The sequence below is a fragment of the Pyrus communis genome, chromosome 17 (assembly GCF_041283825.1).
Source record: "Pyrus communis isolate YQ-2024b chromosome 17, ASM4128382v1, whole genome shotgun sequence".
In the NCBI taxonomy this organism is placed as follows: Eukaryota; Viridiplantae; Streptophyta; class Magnoliopsida; order Rosales; family Rosaceae; genus Pyrus; species Pyrus communis.
This window is the reverse complement of record NC_142581.1, coordinates 25,662,501-25,681,815: the sequence shown is the minus strand read 5'-3', so window position 1 is coordinate 25,681,815 and position 19,315 is coordinate 25,662,501. Positions and strand designations below refer to the sequence as shown.

General features: G+C 37.8%; 1 protein-coding gene and 1 pseudogene across 2 annotated transcripts in view; one reads left to right on the top strand and one right to left on the bottom strand.

Moving 5' to 3' along the window:
* Window positions 1–8,363: 8,363 nt before the first annotated feature.
* On the bottom strand, window positions 8,364–13,354 carry LOC148689691 (thioredoxin-like protein HCF164, chloroplastic). The gene is made up of 5 exons (XM_088688519.1): window positions 13,279–13,354; window positions 12,920–12,990; window positions 12,521–12,616; window positions 11,325–11,428; window positions 8,364–11,135 (listed from the first exon to the last, which is right to left on the bottom strand). Exons 1-5 carry the CDS (start codon window positions 13,352–13,354, stop codon window positions 10,853–10,855), a joined length of 630 nt encoding a protein of 209 aa, XP_088544645.1. The 3' UTR covers window positions 8,364–10,852.
* Window positions 13,355–13,755: 401 nt separating this feature from the next.
* LOC148689688 (G-type lectin S-receptor-like serine/threonine-protein kinase At1g61500) overlaps window positions 13,756–19,315 on the top strand; it is an 11,234-nt pseudogene continuing 5,674 nt past the window's right edge. The window contains exons 1-5 of the transcript XR_015958146.1: window positions 13,756–13,855; window positions 13,908–14,135; window positions 18,534–19,045; window positions 19,099–19,112; window positions 19,173–19,315. The exon at window positions 19,173–19,315 is cut by the window's right edge and continues 148 nt beyond it. The product of XR_015958146.1 is annotated as a G-type lectin S-receptor-like serine/threonine-protein kinase At1g61500 (transcript). The remainder of the gene's footprint in view (window positions 13,856–13,907; window positions 14,136–18,533; window positions 19,046–19,098; window positions 19,113–19,172) is intronic.

Here is a 19,315-nt window from a genome sequence, read left to right as displayed (position 1 = left end):
CATCCAGAGAGAATGAGGAGACCAGATTCTGATGAGTTTGATTACCATGGTTGCCCATCTGCTTATCAGGTCTCTTAGCTACTTAATTTTTCAATAACATTTTTTGTTTGTGTATAGAATATATAGTAATCATAAATTAATGATTAATGAGGAATTAATGTATTAACGGATTTTGTAGGAATTTGTGAAGGCAGCAAGTGCTTACAAGAACAAGCTTAATAGATCAGCTTCAGTACCACAATCTTTGAAGCTGGATGGGGAAATGGAGAAAAGGAGAAAGGAAATTGTTAGAAGTTTCTCAATTGCACGAAACATATACACAGGAGGCCTAGGAGGTGGTCTCCATCCAATCAAATAATCTGAAATTGAAGCTGGAGCAGAATTCCTTGAGGTTAATTTCTGATAGATTACCAACCGTTTGATATTATTCTTTTTAACTTTTTGTCACTAGGTGACCAAAGAATACATGGTCATTTATTCGTGAATGCAATATTAACGGTGGAGACAATAGATGTGCGTTTAGTGTTTTAATCTCTAACCTTGGTATCAATCCAAGGGTGGGTGCACATGGATACTTGGTCACTAGGTGATCGAGAGAGCGAGACTCGGGTGTGCTATTTACATTAGGAAACTTTAATTTGATACTAATGTGTTTTATTTTGATACTGAAGTGCTGTTTTTGTCTTATCTGCAGTCGAACACCACACTGAGCTTACAGCAGGAGAATAGACTGAAGCAAATGGGTGCAACAGTGAGAAATGCAGGTTCCTATAAACAGAGATTGAAGTTGAATGAGGAGAGAGAAAGAATGGCAAGGAATGTGATGGGGAAAATGTCAGTGGAGCAATTGTCTGATCTGTTGACCTTCTACCATATGATGGGCAAAATCTGTTCTAAAGTGGTGGAATGAAAGCTGAATGCGATTGTCAATGATATTGGTTCTTGACCATTTCATAATATCACCCCATGCTCTTAAGCTGAATTAATCCAAACATATGCTTTGTTTGTTGTCAAAAAAGGTAGCTGTTGCCTTTTAGGACTCACATGTAACATGAACCTTCGGGTGATGGGTTCGTGTCTTAGTCTCCTTTTACTTGTTTCTCTTGTTTCCTGTTGTTTACACGTGAAAATATGTCAATATCAACCTTTTGTTTTCTCATTTGAAGGTGAAATCAAAACGTGTAATTTCTGTGCCTACAAGTGCAAGTCTGCAAACCCCAGTAACCTCTGTCAAGTTCTTTTATATGAGAAGAATAGTTGCCCACCATGCTTTTTTAAATGTTATAGAATGAATGAAAGAGTAATGCTAGATTACAAACTAAACTTGTAGACTAAATTTGTAAAATTAAATGATGTGTCACCTTAATTAACACTTAAGTAGTGGTTAAATCATTAATTTATCAACTTCATGTTATTTAGTTTATAAAATTTAGTCTACACATTTAGTTTACTGATATTACTCATGAATCAGTAATGAATGGCTGGCCTCCATTATGATTTCGAACTTAGGAAAATTAATGAAAAAAGTTTGAAAATTTTGAGTTTTAACGATAAAGACAAAATAAAAGGTAAAGTGAATAGTATCATAATTGACTTTTTAATGTAAAAATATGATTTTTCGTTAAAATGAACAGAGTTGTAAGTTTTTCGTTAAAAGCCTCTTTAAACTTTTGTTGAAGAAGACTTTCTGTTCTTCCCTGTCAGTAGGCATGTAGCTTCGAAGACTTTTTGAGTTTTTACCCGTATGCATTTCCTTTTCTTCTGCCAACTTGCAGATTACTTTGTAGCTATATACATAGAGACCCTTTCTGCTCCCATTTCGACACGCTCGAAGAGAGCAAAAGTTACATCACTGCTTTTTCTCAGAATCACCATCTCTTATTTATGAGAGATATTCAATGTGATCGGTACACAGAGTAGTACATTATATGTCATTATACAAATAATGTAATATATGTATTAAAAAAAGTTAATAGCTTAAAAAATAAAAAATTTTACTACTTATATAAAAACATATGGTGTACTCCCTTATTCCGATCACAATAAAAAATTTCTCCTTATTTCTAATGTTGGAATTTATAACCACATGATTTTCAGAACTAGTGTAATCATGTGTGAAAGTACGCCATAATGACGGTGTACCGATACACATGCTTTAAGTATATAATATATACTAGTTAATAAGTAAATAATAATATTATTATTAAAATGATGTCTCATATCATAGCCTTTAAAGGAAGAGATTTCTATTTTTTTTTTATAAAAATAGGAATTAGTTATGGGATCCACATCATATTGAACTTTAATTATCTGAATTGTTTATTTTTCGAGTTGCACCTCATAGACTATCCTTGCAAAATATTAGCCAAATCAGAAATATTTAAGACATCTAATTGGGTTCAAAAAAATTAACGAATACTTTGTTATATAAGCAACAATGAAATTTTATCTTGATAATTAAATAGGCAAATGGTTTCGGATTGAATTGAATTTTTGTAAGGATAATCTATTAATCAAGACTTACAAAATAGACAGTTCAGATTATTGAAGTTTGATGTGGAGTGGGCCCCACACCTAATACCTATTTTAAAAAAAATGGGGAGCCTTTTGCATAAAAAGTCTGGTATGATATAACTAACAGTTATATCCTGCTCGAGAACCAAGGTTCTAAAAATTGCTAGGCGCTAATCGGACGGCGGGGCAGGGGCCTAGGGCTTAGGCGGCCGAGTCGGATTTATGTAAATTTATTATATATCTTGTAAATAAGTGTCTATTTACACCTAAAAAAAACTATATTTGTATGGATAATAAAATAATGATAAAATGCAAATTAGGTACACCATTTCCATAAGTATTGGATGAACTTGTAGTAAATCCATCACTTGCAAATTAGGTACAACATTTCCATAAGTATACCACCATGAAACCAAAAAAGAAAAAAGCACATAATTAATAAAAAATATATATATAAAAAACTGCCTAGGACCGCCTAGGTGCCGCCCAACTCTTCGCCTTGGAGCCCACCTAGGCAGCTGCCTAGCTTCCAGCCGATTTTTCCAAACGTCTAGGCTGATTTTTAGAATAGTGGCGAGAACTTATAACTGCTCCTGAAGAAGTCAGGCGACCGCCTAGTTTGATTTTTAAAACAGTGGCAAGAACTTATAACTGCTCTTGAAGAAGTCCAATAAGATCCATGACATTGTCATAGGAATCCATTCAATGCTCAACAATTTCAAATATGAATCCTCACCAGATCCTCTTTGTGGGGATTCCAAGAATCCATGAATCATATCTGTTCATCGTACATCATGCGATCAAAAATCATTTTAAATATTTTTACTTAAAATTAAATACAAGTACCTGACAAAAACTGATCACACGATGTACGATGAACGGACACGATTTACGGATCACTAGGATCCTCGCCAAAAGGATCCAGAGAGGATCCTGTTGGAACAATTTTATCCCTTCCTTAACACATATCCAAGACACCACTGTGAGAGCACTTTCAGTGTAGGAAGACCCCCTGAGCAATAGGTAACTCAATCCCAACAGTGATTGCCCAAATGTATTTCAACCCCTAAACTGAATAACCAAGGCAATTCGTGTTAAAATATTAGAATCTTTAATTTTATAAAATAATAAAAGATAACTTTATTTTTAATTTTAGATAATAATAAAAGATCGGTTAAAAGTATTTGAAAATATTGAAATGTAGTATAAAGTGGAAGAATATGGTTATGTATTTATAGAAAAAAATTATAATTTTTTACATTTTTAATTAGTTTTTTATAATTTTTTTAATAATTGAAATTGTGGATGACGTCACATAGGCAGGGCGCTAGGCTATGCAATTATTGCCTGACTTCTCCATCGATCTCTCCTTGGCTCCAATTGCCCGAGTGGCTTAGAGTGTTTTGGGGAAGGGGAGAGTGAATTAGATTGCCTACCCCCAAGGCAATAAGCAGCGGTGAAGTTGCACTGATCGATAATCTTGCGACATCAGCTTTCTGATAATGTAGTATCATCTTTTCTATCAGTGCTATCAAAGCGAGTTTACTGTTTTGATTATTTAAAAGGATTAATATCATTATACACAACTCAGTTTCATCTGTTGAATCTAAATATTTCCCACCCATTCGAACTTCACAGTTGTAGTTATTATCAACCAAATAATAGAATTTCTTGATGAGAACCAAAGGGGCAAAGATAAGACTACTACGAAAAAGAGAAAATTTACGAACATGGCAGTGCAATCGAGTTCGAGTTTAAATCGCTAACTTCATATATTTGTACACAATCAGGTTGCCTGTTTCTTGCTACTTTAGGTAATGCTTATTGGGTTCCTTATAAAAAATTGTTGTCCAGGGGGTTTTACTTCTATTATATTTACATGCTTTGTCACATCCCGGCCCGGGGCGAATCACTTCCCCGGCCCGCTCCACCACCGTAGCACGATATTGTCCGCTTTGGGCTTACCATTCCCTCACGGTTTTGTTTTTGGCAACTCACGAGCAACTTCCCAGTGGGTCACCCATCATGGGATTGCTCTAGCCCCCTTCTCGCTTAACTTCGGAGTTCCTACGGAACCCGAAGCCAGTGAGCTCCCAAAAGGCCTCGTGCTAGGTAGGGATGGGAATATACATATAAGGATCACTCCCCTGGGCGATGTGGGATGTCACAATCCACCCCCCTTAGGGGCCCGACATCCTTGTCGGCACACACGCGACCAGGGTTAAGTTCTGATACCAATTTGTCACATCCCGGCCCGGGGCAGATCACTTCCCGGCCCCGCTCCACCACCGTAGCACGATATTGTCCACTTTGGGCTTACCATTCCCTCACGGTTTTGTTTTTGGGAACTCACGAGTAACTTCCCAGTGGGTCACCCATCATGGGATTGCTCTAGCCCCCTTCTCGCTTAACTTCAGAGTTCCTACGGAACCCGAAGCCAGTGAGCTCCCAAAATGCCTCGTGCTAGGTAAAGATGGGAGTATACATTTAAGGATCACCCCCTGGGCGATGTGGGATGTCACAATCCACCCACTTTAGGGGCCCGACGTCCTCGTCGGCACACTTCCGGGTATAAAGGATCACCCCCTGGGTGATGTGGGATGTCACAATCCACCCCCCTTAGGGGCCCGACGTCCTCGTCGGCACACTTCCGGCCAGGGATTGGCTCTGATACCATATTGTCACATCCCGGCCCGGGACATATCACTTCCCAGACCCGCTCCACCACCGTAGCACGATATTGTCCGCTTTGGGCTTACCATTCCCTCACGGTTTTGTTTTTGGGAACTCACGAGCAACTTCTCAGTGGGTCACCCATCATGGGATTGCTCTAGCCCCCTTCTCGCTTAACTTCAGAGTTCCTACGGAACCCGAAGCCAGTGAGCTCCCAAAATGCCTCGTGCTAGGTAAAGATGGGAGTATACATTTAAGGATCACCCCCTGGGCGATGTGGGATGTCACAATCCACCCACCTTAGGGGCCCGACGTCCTCGTCGGCACACTTCCGGGTATAAAGGATCACCCCCTGGGTGATGTGGGATGTCACAATCCACCCCCCTTAGGGGCCCGACGTCCTCGTCGGCACACTTCCGGCCAGGGATTGGCTCTGATACCATATTGTCACATCCCGGCCCGGGACAGATCACTTCCCGGACCCGCTCCACCACCGTAGCACGATATTGTCCGCTTTGGGCTTACCATTCCCTCACGGTTTTGTTTTTGGGAACTCACGAGCAACTTCTCAGTGGGTCACCCATCATGGGATTGCTCTAGCCCCCTTCTCGCTTAACTTCGGAGTTCCTACGGAACCCGAAGCCAGTGAGCTCCCAAAAGGCCTCGTGCTAGGTAAAGATGGGAGTATACATTTAAGGATCACCCTCTGGGCGATGTGGGATGTCACATGCTTACTTCCCAATGTTTAAACTAAATTTGAAAATTCTAAATTAAATTCATGATTATATTTGTCTGATACTTTTCATATATACATTAAGCTAATACAAAAAAACAAAAACAAAAAAAAAACAAAAAAAAAACAAAAAAAAAAAAAGAAAAAATTTATTCTCCTTTCATATTATAAAGAACCATTCAAGAACAACATGAACCCTAATAATTAAATTCACCATAACAATGAAACAAATTGTACAATTATGGATTACAACCTAGCTCGTATACCACTATTGGGTTTCCGGGCATATTAATGGGATAAATTTAATTTGAATAATTAATACGGAGCGAAAAATAACAAATAACATACAATATGTTATCCCAATTATATATCCGGTTGGTTGTAATTGATAAAACAACAAATTAAGAAGTTGTCGAGATTAACTTACTTGAATATCTAGCCACATGCATGCCGCTTGATTGGATCATCTTTATGCTTGCAATCTTCCTCTTCATAATTAACCACGCAAAACTCCCTAAGTGTTGAGCCTCTAAGCGTATCCACACTGATAAAACTAGCAATGGATGATGCAGTGATTGATTTGATGTGCTAGCAATATCTCTCACTTGGATCAATATAGAATGGGTGGCATACAAGGTGTTTTGGCTTAAGGTTTTTCTCTTTTTTCCCTGAGGGACAAAACTAACAACTTTTGCATTCTATGTATGAGGGAAACAAAAGGAGTGTTTTTAGACTCCTTGTTGCACCCCTATGCTGCACCTCCCCCAGGGTTTGGTGCCTCAGGCTTTATACCATGCGCCAAGCCCACCACTTACCAACTTTGAATTTGTGGCTTGGGCCCCTTTTAGTTAAACAAAGCCCACTACCTATTTAAATGAAATCATGTCCAATATTCCCAAATAATTAATCCAATACAATTTATAATTAATTATACCTTATAATCATCTATATATAACTTTACTACAACTTATCATATGTGTATGACATCTTAGGTTCTAATTAACGTCGGCAGTGAAACTAATCAATCAATTTATTTAATTCTACAAACTATGAGTGACATCTAGCAACATGTCATGGCTACCTGGGTTAGTAGAAGTATCCGCAAGCAAATCATGATACTTTTCCAAACCTTGATTTTAGTTACAATGCAAGTCAATTCTTATATCATCCATATCCCGATCAAGATTTAATGACATGGATATGTGTCAAATCACATGTAGTAATCTACGATTGCATGATGAATCACATGTTGAAGCAGTTCTTACAAACATATCTTAATTACCAAGTGCTTCAATCAAAGATTTATGAGATGGATCTTCAAGTGGCTTCGAGGGATATCTCATTTTGTTGAACAATTACCAGAATGTGATAGATTCCTTATTGCGCATTCATGTGCCTTCATACTTATACATATGCATGAACTGAATATCACACTATCGAGCCTTGCGATTTCATTGAGGCCTTAAGGTAACCAAAGTTTGTACCTACATATATAAAATATCTTGATGCCTCAAGTCTAAGAACAATTTGCATAATACAACCAGAAGCTTTGTAACATTTATACCCATCACGTTTCTAACATGCGTAGCACGAGACCAATGCTATCCTTAATACGATATACATCAGCTTTTTCGAATAGTTGATGTCCAGTTGACTTTCCAAATGGTAAGGAACTTTATCTAAAGGCTTAGTGACTATGGAAAACAAGTCTCCATGCCTAAACCTCATTTAGGACATTGTTTCCATACCTTAAGTCTCATGGACTCATTCATAGCATATTATCACTATAATATAAAGCCAAACTCATGATGAGTAGATCTTGCACATATATTTATTAATATGAATTTGTTACTTAAAATCCAATATTATGAAATTGGCTTTTAAGACACAACTCCAATACAGGTATAACAACAAGACACAAAACCTTTCACATGGAACTCGACATGTTCACTCACCACACTGCATGTATAAGGCCATAAAGGCTGAACTCAAAGGTACCCTGGTTAACGTTCAATTGTTCGTATGACAAGCATTCAAACTCCAATGTAGGTATAACAACTAGACATAAAATCTTTCACATGGAACTTGACATGTTCACTCACAATGTAGGTATAAGGCAATTAAGGCTGAACTCAGAGGTACCTTGGTTAATGTTCAATTGTTTGTATGATGTTGATGCACAAAATCGGCGAGGACTTTGGTACAACAGAAAGTGTGAAGTTTATGATCGTCGCTAGATTGCTCTGGTCATTAGTGTGGATAAGTATGTAAATGGATAGAGACAGGGAAGCAAACAGCATAAGATGTATCGTGGTTCACCCAAGTTGGGCTACGTCCACATTGGTGTCGATTCCGTTTCACTATGTAAATGTGTGGATTACAATGGACAAGCAAGGGAGCACTCTGTGTGCTGCCCTTTGTGCTTCCCTTTGCTATCTGTCTTCTTCCTCTAGTGAGTGCGAGGGAGCCCTTTTATAGAATAAGGGTTTCCTCCCCTCTTCCATGAATCATGGGCTAAGTAATGAAGCCCAAATACTGAGACCCAATATATGGTACAACATATGATAAACATTCAACTATAATAAAGTGCTTAAAAATGGTATGATTTTTAGTTTAGTAAGATAATAATATGACTACAATAATGTTTCCCTACTTTAGACTAGAAATCTAATTAAATAATTAAACACACTAAAAGAAAATACAAAGAACTTACTTAAGCTTGGAGACTTACTTGAATATGTACACATGAACATCATCAGTGTAGTCTTGACATGTATTACAAATTGTCCTTAGTGTAGATACATTTCGTTTGTTTCTTCGTTTTAGTGTAGTCAAAATCTCCTTTAGTTGCACCAAACTTTTAAACAAATCAGTCAATAACGAAATCTCTTTAGATGATAATCTACCAGCAAATGAATAACCCTCCAAATGGCCTACTGCTGTGTGATTATGCACTCCAATTAGTACCGTCAATATCCAATCATTATCAGTTGCTAGCTTTTTATCTTTTAATTGAAACGAGCATCCACATTTTTTCATTCCAGAATTACTTCTATCCTCATCCTTTATGTCTTTTTCGTGAATTCGACTTACATATTGTCTCACAACCCAATGTAAGTCTAGGGCTCCTGTTATCTTTTCCACCTTGATTGGATCGTAAAGTCACAATAACAAAACATACATTCCCAACTTTTCGAGCCCATTGTATTAATTCTTCTCTACTCTTGAATAACTACGTACCAAAATTGCACATTATGAATGAACATACAAGAGTATAAGTAAATCATTTGCTTAGTCAAGCAAATATTACCTTATTTGTGGTAAATTCACTAGTACAGTCCACCATATGTGTAGATGCTGAATTATTACCAGATTCATCTATCTGCTGCAAATGAATTCCACCATATGTAAAGAAATGGGCATTACATCAAGTTGAAAATATTGCTAATTAAGAAGGGGATTTGTGTGTAGGTTTCAGAGACAACACATCAACTTGGACGATTATCACTGTCAGTTGCGACAAACATGCCTTACTTGGATTATTACCCTAACCCAATGAAAACGAATTCCAGAAGTTCTCATAGAAAAACGTGAAACAAATTGCACCCTAACCTAAAGCAAATTCAAATAAAAAGTCACAAAGCTATGCGTCAATTGTACGATGTGGACAATGTCGACAAATCAAGATGACCCACATAAAATCATCTTTTACCTCTTTAACGGTAATATAATAATCTACTTCTTCTATAGAAACGTCATCTTCTAAGTTCATTCTTTTTGTTTTCTCTGAATGAAATGAGATGAGAATGATGAGTTAGGGTTTAAGGGAGACAAATCGTTTAAACATAGCGTGAGAGTTATCACGCCCAAACTTTTCTTTTTTGTTTTTTATTAAAAAAAAAATTAAATAAAAAAAAAGTAATGCAAAAGAAAGTAACCAAGGTCTTTATTAGTCATTTTACAAATAGACAAATTTGTAATTAAAAAATTCATAAAAAGGTCAATAGAAAGATAAGATATTGAAAGTGGGAATAACAGCTCTTTTAAGATATTTTCTCTTTTTCGTGGTACCTTTCATTGACTCAATCATCCCTTGACTTTGCTACATAGCTTCTAGAGGTAGATTCCGTCGTCCCTTGACTTTGGTACACATTTTCCATACCAGAAATAATATTAAACTTATACGCGGCTTCTTCGGATGCTTATACGCGAACAAGAAATTCAAATATCATTTTTTTGGTCGAAATTCAAATATGAATGATGGAAAAATAAGAAGAAAAAAAAACATAGCAGAAAAAAGAAAAGAAAAAAAGAGGCTATTGTTTCGTGTCTTATGCTTTGTTTGGTAGCTCGAACTGTACTTACTATTTCTGTCGGATAAGATAAATAACTACCAGATAATATTGACTAAATTAATCTAACGTTTGGTGCAGTATTGAACTAATGACCGTATTATTTATATTGTGTTTGATACTAAACCGAATAAGAAAATAGAAGAAAAAAAATTTGACAAATCTTTGTTTGTTTGTTGAACTTTTCTCATATTTATACCTATTGAAAATCACACAAATTTTCGATAACAAAGAAAAATAATAAATTCCATGCATCAAATTCAAAATATATTCCAACATTCACAAAACACCACACCAGTCGTTAGGTTATATAGATTATCTAACCACATCCAATTTCACAAAATATACAAATGCAAGTTGGTTTCAGTAAGAATCAGTGAGTAATTTAGCCAAAATATACGCATGCTGCTGCTTTGCTTTCAATAAGAAGCAACCAAGTACCCAAAATATATAGATGTTGCAGCTTTTAACAAAAGATATGCATGCTGCTATTAACAAAATATATTGTTGTTTTCCAATGTAAATTGCGGTTACTTTGTCCAAGTAACATGTGGGGTTCTTCTCCAAAATTAGTGAGCACCTATCCGTGACTTCTTGGATCAGGAACTTGGTGAACCTTTCTGGCTTCAGCGCTTGAAAACTGCCCCACTACACGAGCATGAGGTGTGGAGGCTTCTCCACGGGCAAGAGCATCCACATTCTCAAGCAGGTACTTTTCTGGAAGCCTGCCTACCACGTTGCCCTCTTCATTTCCCGCTTTATCTAGGAATGCAAAGTGTGGAATACCCTCAACACCAAACTCATCAAGCTCTTGTTCCCACTCTGTGTTGTCAACATTCAGCATAACAAAATTTACACGATCCATGCGTACAAGAATCGGTGGATAATGAAGAATCTACTATTATTTAAAGAAGAAACCGTGGCACTCTCAGGTATTGAGATTCACAAGTATTTCAGAAAAATAAATAACCGAAAATGGCACACACTATATTTAAGCGTTTATAAAGAGATGCAATTATAAACAATAACAAGTTATAACTTGAAGATCATACTTGTACTGCTGCTCAACTTTATAGACATCTGGAGCTAATTCCTTGCATACTTCACACCAATCAGCATAGAACTCGACAACAGTAGGATTCTCATTCGAAAGAGCCTAATCAACCACAAATAACAGAAGACCGTAAGAAAATAACAGCAAAAATTTCACATTGAAGATTATGTCTAGATTCATTGACACACATATACATGCTGGTAAACACAAATTAGCTAATCGAATACACAGGGATTAACAAACCAAGATGCGTCTATATGTGATTCATAAACTTCAGAAAATAAAAGGCAACAAGTATGTGCCTTGCTTTTCTGAAAAAGCACAAGAGTGACTGATGTTCAAATTACTACATTGTCCAAGTTCCAGGACTTATATGATCCGTTGCGGAATAATGTTTGAACCTTACCACGGGGTAAAGTTACACACAAAATGAGCCACAAATTTAATATTTTTCAAACTGAAAAAAAACAATGTGCATTTATTTAGTTCTTTTTCTTGAAAACTTTGGTGAAATGATAACTAAGCAACTCAGGCGGACAGAAGAAAACTTAACCACACCAGGAGCAACAGAAGAAAGCCTAAAAGTCAGGAGCAACAGAAGAAAACCACACCATCCCATTAAAATTGCACCAGCAGCAAGAAAAAACAGTAGCAGGAAGGATAAGAGCAAGCAGAGAGACACAGTCAAACGAGCCAGGATAACATCTTGGCTAGACGAAACCAGAATAATTCTATTCAACACCCAAGCAACAAAGCAATACTTCAACACCCAATCAACAATTCTATTCAGTAAACCATAACTGCTAAACGAAACCAAAACAAAGCAATACTTCAACACCCAATCAACAGAATGCGAGACCCAAGGGAAATCATAACAAAGCAATACTTCAACACCCAATCAAATAATGCATGCAAATAAAAATAGCCCAAATATCATTAAATTTACTCCGATTTTTATCTACATGGAAAACCCTAGTCCGAAATTACACACACACACACACACACACACACACACATATATATATATATATCCAGATAAAAAGTAAAATTCACATAAAAATTAAAACATGGATAAAAGCTGAGAGGGAGTGATGCAAAAACAGAGAAGAATAGCAATTTATTGGGATCTAATTTTCGGGGCATAGACGTTGATGGAGAGAGAAAGAGCACAAGAGCAAAGAGAAATTGGCTTACCCAGTTGTCCGTATGGTTGCGTTGCGGTTGCGAGAGAGCGAGTGAAACGGGAGCTGCGCTAGAGACAAAGTTTTGTTTAGGTAAGTGTAAGTGAACCTGCACATTCCCACTCTACCCAATCATTAAAATTCTAATTAAAGTTCAACACCAACAACAAACCCAAATTCGACCACAACAGCAAACCCTAAAATTCGAAAATTCTAATTAAAACACAAAATTACATAATCAATTTAATAATTAAAGAGAAAACAATAACTAGATTCAATCAATTGAAAGAAAATTGCAAGAAAAATAGGAGGAGGGGGAAGAACAGAGGGAAGGGCGGAACCTGAGAACAACAAGAAAAGTGAAAAGACGAACTGGGATTCAAACGAAGAATAAGAATTTGAGAAGACGAACCTGGGATTCAGACGAAAGAGCAAAAGTGCGTCTGGAGAGGAAGAGAGAGCGTCTTGAGACCCAGAGGGGGTCTGGAGAGGAAGGAGAGAGCGAGAGATTTCAGCCCAACTAAATTGTACTGTGGTTCTGGCCGGTATAAGCAAGAGGGTAAATGCTGTATAAAAAAAGTGGGTCCGGATTATTTAATCAGGTGGTTATTTAATCTAAAAAGACACCAAACATCATACTCTGTATTATTAGTACTATCTGGTGATTTATCCGTCGTTACAAATAGAGCCTTAGAATATTTCAAAGGGCCTACATTTCAAGATTTGGAAGTTGGAACAAATTATATATTAAAACGAAACAAGAGACCTGACTCTTATTCCTTTTACTAATTCCCCATTCCATCTGATGCTCCAATCTCTTTGCCGAGATTTTTCCTCCAACATCCATCATGCAGTTCCTTCTGCTCCAATCGTTGTTTCCATTTCTTTTGATCGTTTCCTTTCTTTCGATCAACGTCGAGTTAAGTCTATGCCAGAATGATCAACAATTCACAAACTGCACCAGCGAACTCAATTGTGGTGGCGTCGGAGGCATATTATATCCCTTTTGGGGGGTAAACCGAGCTAGTTACTGTGGTCAACCCGGATTTGAGGTCCAATGCCTAGACAACGTCCCTGTGTTCAACATGACGGGTGCGAGCTATAGAATTCTGCAAATGAACACTACTAAATAATCCTCGGACCGTTAAGGTTGCTAGGAACGATTACTGGGGTAGTATCCGTAATCCGACTTTCGTCAACACCACCCTCAACTTCTCTCTGTTTGATTATGTTTCTACTTATACAAACATGACGTTTTACTACCAATGCCCTACCACCATAACGCTTCCTAATTTTCAGTCCTGCAACACAAACTCTGTTTTCTATTTGACACGTCCGGTGACAGTTGGTCAGCCATCTTGTGAACTGTACAGATGAGGTTATTGTTCCGGTTTATACAGAAGCTGCTCTGGCTTTAGAGGCCGGTCAAACAACTGTGATCAGCGATGAGGTAGACGGGGGTTTCTCACTGCAATTGCAGATTGACAACGATCAATGCAACAAATGTTTGGAATCAGGAGGACAGTGTGGGCTTAACACTAGTACTAATTCTGGATTCAGTTGCTTTTGCACAGATCAAGCCTATGCATCCACATGTAATGGAAGTAGTAATTCAAGTCAAAACGGAGGTACGTCTGTCCCTTGTCATTCTCATATAAATTACAAATTTGGAACTCCTAGCTTGCTTTTTGTTTTAGATGATTAGTCGTAAAATTAGGAAGCAGAGGGAAGGAATCTAGTATAGTAAGAGCCAACTGTTTGCAAAAGAGCAGACAATTAATGGATAAGTTGGGTCTCCATGTTGGATCCAATTTTTTTGTTTCTGAAACCAATTATTACTACATAATGTAGTTACTTTGATCATTTTCAAAAACTACGAATTATTTTTGTAACAACTCGTGCCGGGATTTATGGAAGAAAATGAATATTTTTGTATTTTCACTAAGTTTGGAAGATACCTTCCTTTTTAAAATTGTTTTTGAGTCTTAATTGATGAGCCAATGGTCCGAAAAATTTTTAGGAGTGCCGGGTACACCAAAAAATTTTGGTGTACCCTCACTCATAAAAATTTGATTTTATTTTTTTATTGAAAAATAAGTGAGGTAGGGTCCACCATTATAAGTGAGGGTACACCAAAATTTTTTGGTGTACCCGGCACTCTGAAAAATTCCTCCAATGGTCCACCCCCTGTTTTTGTTCCCCGTTCCTTCCCTTTCCCTTTTCTTTTATTTTTTTTCTGAAAAGTCTTCTCTTCTCTCTTCTCTCTTTCTTCCTCCGTGCTCTCTCTTTCCCCCCTCCTCTCGGTGCTCTTTCCTCCAACAAGAACACACACACACACCCATGCCCACACCTATAGCTCTTTTCTAACCCTGTGGTTGTGTTTTGGACGTCAAACCACGAAGAAACCACCTCGGAGACATTTCCCAGTTTTCCGGCGAGCACCGCCCCTTTCGAGACAATTTCCGGCCAAACCACAGCGCGTTGGCCGGCGTGCAAGGTATCAATCTCTTCTTCTCGCTGAGTACTACAACTTTCCTTTTAGTTTCACTCAATTTCATTGAGTATTGAAGAAGTTATGCTCATTTGAATCTTACCCAGTTTTCCGGCCAGCACCGCCCCTTTCGAGGAAATTTCCGGCCAAACCACTGCGAGTTGGCCGGCGTGCAAGGTATCAATCTCTTCGTCTCGCTGAGTACTACAACTTGCCTTTTTGTTTCACCCAATTTCATTGAGTATTGAAGAAGTTATGCTCATTTGAATCTTACCCAGTTTCCGGCGGACACCTGTGGCTTCCAGGCTGTTTTCCGGGAAACTCCGACCACGATGACGGGAACCAAGGATATATTTAGATTCCTTACCTTCGGGGCTTCAATTTGGTATATTGAATGACATGTTTTGGTTGAGTTTTGAGCTCCAACAGAGCTTGGGAATTCTCCGGCCGAAATCCGGCCTTCTCCCTCATTGGAATCCGGCGAACCACCCAAACCCAAGGCCTTTGGGCCTTTCCTGCCAAGCCCAAAACCCTTTTTAATTGGGCCATTGGGCCGTGAGGTTCAAGCCCAAACCTAACCCACCTAAAACCTAAACCCATTTACCCTAACCCAAACCCTAAAGTCCAAACCCGTGACCCTGACCCGTTGACCCGTTGACTCTGACCCATTGACCGTTGACTGAGTCAACGGTCAGCGTTGTCTTTTGACTTTGACTAATCAACGGTCAACTTTGACTTTGACTTTGACCGTGGCCTTTTTGGGTTTCGTGCGGGACCCCTACTAGGCTAATTTCGACGTTCTGAACCCGTTTTCAATGTCCGTTTTCCCAAATTCAATCGTTTGAGTAGAGTTTGACTAAATGTACCGTTTATGTGCTTAGGGGCGTTTAATTGTGACGTTTCCGTCTACGCTAGTTGCGTGGCTCTTCGGTAGCTAAGTACTTTGAGTGGACCCCTTCTAAAAATGTATGTTTTGATAGTATAAATGCATACATGAAAAGCATGATTTGATGATTATGTTTTATGAAACGTTTTACGAGATAACATGCTTACTGAGACTAGTTTGAATGATTACTATTTTTCCTATAACCCATGTTCTTATATAATATCTGATGGATGACGATATGATATTTAGAACATGTTTAGAACACCTCTTTATAGTATAGATGATGGATGACTTTATACTATGAAGTTGATTTTCAATATATGTATGTTCACTGGTTTTGTACTTACCTAGTGGTCCTTTCCGCTACGGGACGTAGGGATAGATCCGGTCCGTCCTGGGCGACGGTTTGGTGTTGGCATAGGGCCTGGAGTGTGTTTTCCTCTAACTGTCTGCTCAGAGACAGGGAGCCGGCACGGGACCTGAAGTGTATTTTCCTCTGATTGTTGGTTTAGAGACGGGGAGCCGGCACGAGGCCTGAAGAGTTATATCGGACATTCACTAGTGTTTATTATTTATGTGATTTATGATTTGAAACATTGCACGACATGCTAGGGTTCGGAAAACCTATATTTATCATTATACTTGTGTTTTCATAAACCGGGGGGTTAGTACGTTGATAACTGTTTTATTATATATATATCAACTTGGTCCACTCATGTTTGTTTTGCGCCCCCTTCAGGACTTAGAATCGAGGCATACAATCCCGACGTCCAGGCACTTCTGCATCGGCATCTTCGGGTCCTCTCGGTGTAGGACCCATTCCTTTGTTTCATTCAATTTTATATTATTTTCTTTTAGTGTTCTAGATTAGTGGTGTGCTCTGAACACGGTCCTTATTTGCATATTCATTATTTTTTTATATTTATAAACCTTATTTATCACTTGTTTTTAGCATTTGCACTCAATAAATGGCTTTCGTCACCCTCGGGTGTCGGCCAGCACGTGCCTATCTTGGTATTCGAGGAATATCGAGGTCGGGGCGTGTCAATTTTCCTAATTGAATACCAAATAACTCCTTATATTTCTCGCAAATGTTGCCCGAGCCAAACCTTAAAATCCTTAAAGACTGTTCAGGTTTTGGTCAGCTTGTGTTGATGTATACGTATATATGCAAAATTAGATTAATGTTTGTTAGTTTTTTTTTTAATTTTATTTTTATTTTTATAATTTGGGTCCTTGGATCACAGTCCAAGTGTATATTTTAGATTCAATTTGTATTGAGGGTTTTGTTATTTTTAGAATTGTATTTTGTTATTGCCTCTTGAAATCATCTCATAAAATAGATTACTTAGATGGTTAGATTTTGTGCTGATGTAAGAGAGAGAAACTGCTATCTCCCATCATGTAGCAACGGTAATATTCCCTCACATATTTTGTGTTAACTGATGAATGAATCACCATCGTGTTTGCTTCTTTGATTGTTCTCTCTGCAATTTTTTTCCATTCCCAGAATTCCAAAATCTCTAGCTTCCCTCACATGTTTCAACCTTTGTTGAATTGTTGGTGCCTTTCTAGTCAACCCTTTTTATTGCTGTTCTCACGTTGCAAAATTTTTCTTTTAAATTCCAGTTTTACATACTACAAGTAGTTAAATAAAAGTTTCAACATACATGTCAAATGGTGTATTTATTCGAAACATACACATAACCTACCATACAACTATACAATTCCACCGAAAACGTGTTAGCTTTTGTTGATTTTGATGATTGTAATCTAAGTGCAGAGCGAATTAAGCATACAAATCCAAAATTAGGCAATTTTTCTAATAAGGTGGCTGATCTTTTCGCTATGCAAGGGTGACCATAGAAATAGTTACAAACTTGGCCATCAAAACTTTCCACTGGCTGTGAGCACTAGTAATCAATTATTTCTTCATAATATTCAAAGTTGGGGGCATATGAAAGATGAGTTCTGTTTTTAGTCCGACAAACAAATAAAGCTTCAAAAGAGACAGACCCAAAAGCGACGGTGTTGTACAGGGACAATGGACAACGAAAACTTTGTTGTCAAAAATGATTTAGGAGCTGAGTTATAAAAGACGCTAAGTAATGGGCTGGGGCTTAGCGGTTAGACCACTAGACAGTTGGGAGGGGACCTAAGTGGATTAGATGGATTTAAGCAAATATTATATATCGTATAAATAAGTATCTATTATACTTAAAAAAAGATACATAATTGTATTGAGATATATAAATTGCAAAATAAAATATAAATTATAAAGTTAATATATATTTACAACATGAGGAGCAAGCATATAATGAGTATTCATTTGAGTATTCAACAAGTCTTTTACATTTTAATGAAAAAATAATTTACAAAATGAGTATTCAACAAGTCTTTTACATTTTAATGAAAAAAATAAATTGCAACATGAGGAGCAAACATATAATGAGTATTCATTTGAGTATTCAACAAGTCTTTTACATTTTAATGAAAAAATAAATTGCAAAATGAAAGTTATCAATTTTCTATATAAGTGAGAGGCGCGACCTAGTCGTGTGCTTAGACGGGTCTAGGCGGGCTAAGCAAGCGCCAAGTTGCGCTAGGCGGACCAGGTTTAGGCGTCATTTCTTAATCTTCAAACTCTAGAGATTAATCGGAATGGTGACCAGCCCTTAGCACCTAAGCATGACTTTTTAGAACAGTGTCTAGGAGCGGATCAATTGTTATAGCAGAGCTTTGATCATCTTTGCGATACCCTGCTACCAAGCCAGCTCCTGGGATACGGTACTAATTCTGGAACCAGGACTGCCGTGACTTCCTGGAAAAGTGAAAGTGATCCGTCAACTGGGATATTCTTGCTTGGAATTTCCCAAGAGACGCCATCACAAATGTTTGTTTCGGTTATACGCATCAACTCCCCGCTACAGAACTGGTCCATGGGATAAAATTGGATTGGTATACCAGGAATGGATCGTCAATATCCAAGTGGATTTACTATATATGTATGCGAGAAGTGACAGGATATGGTATGTCTACTCCCAGCCACAATATACTGAATGTGACAATTATGGAGCACGTGGACCTTTCGGGGTTTGCAAAGCTGCTGGATCAGTCACATTGAGAGGAAAAGAAGATGATGATGATGGGTTTCTGAACAGGTAAGGTTCAAAGTAGCAGATTCTCATGAGTTTGTGTCTATAGATTCTGACAGGACATCTGACGAATGCAAGACAGTGCGCCTAAATAATTGTTATTACCAAGCGTAAGCACTTCTTTATAAAATAGGGTGTTTGGTCTGGTCCAAACACCTCATTCCCCCTAACGGCGCAGATGTTTATGTTCACTTAGCACGCGCAGAACTAGCAGATGAATTAATGATACTAGTGCTTCAAGCCTTGAACAACTCTAATTATCCATTAATAACTTTT

What these genes read in the sequence shown, in the direction of transcription:
- LOC148689691 (XM_088688519.1), bottom strand. Translation starts at nt 13,354, where the DNA reads ATGGATGTTGGAGGAAAAATCTCGGCAAAGAGATTGGAGCATCAGATG. An exon ending in AATTAGTAAAAGGAATAAGA is followed by an intron (nt 12,991 to 13,278) that starts GTCAGGTCTCTT and finishes CTTCCTCTCCAG; the next exon opens with ACCCCCTCTGGGTCTCAAGA. An exon ending in GCAACCATACGGACAACTGG is followed by an intron (nt 11,429 to 12,520) that starts GTAAGCCAATTT and finishes GTGGTTGATTAG; the next exon opens with GCTCTTTCGAATGAGAATCC.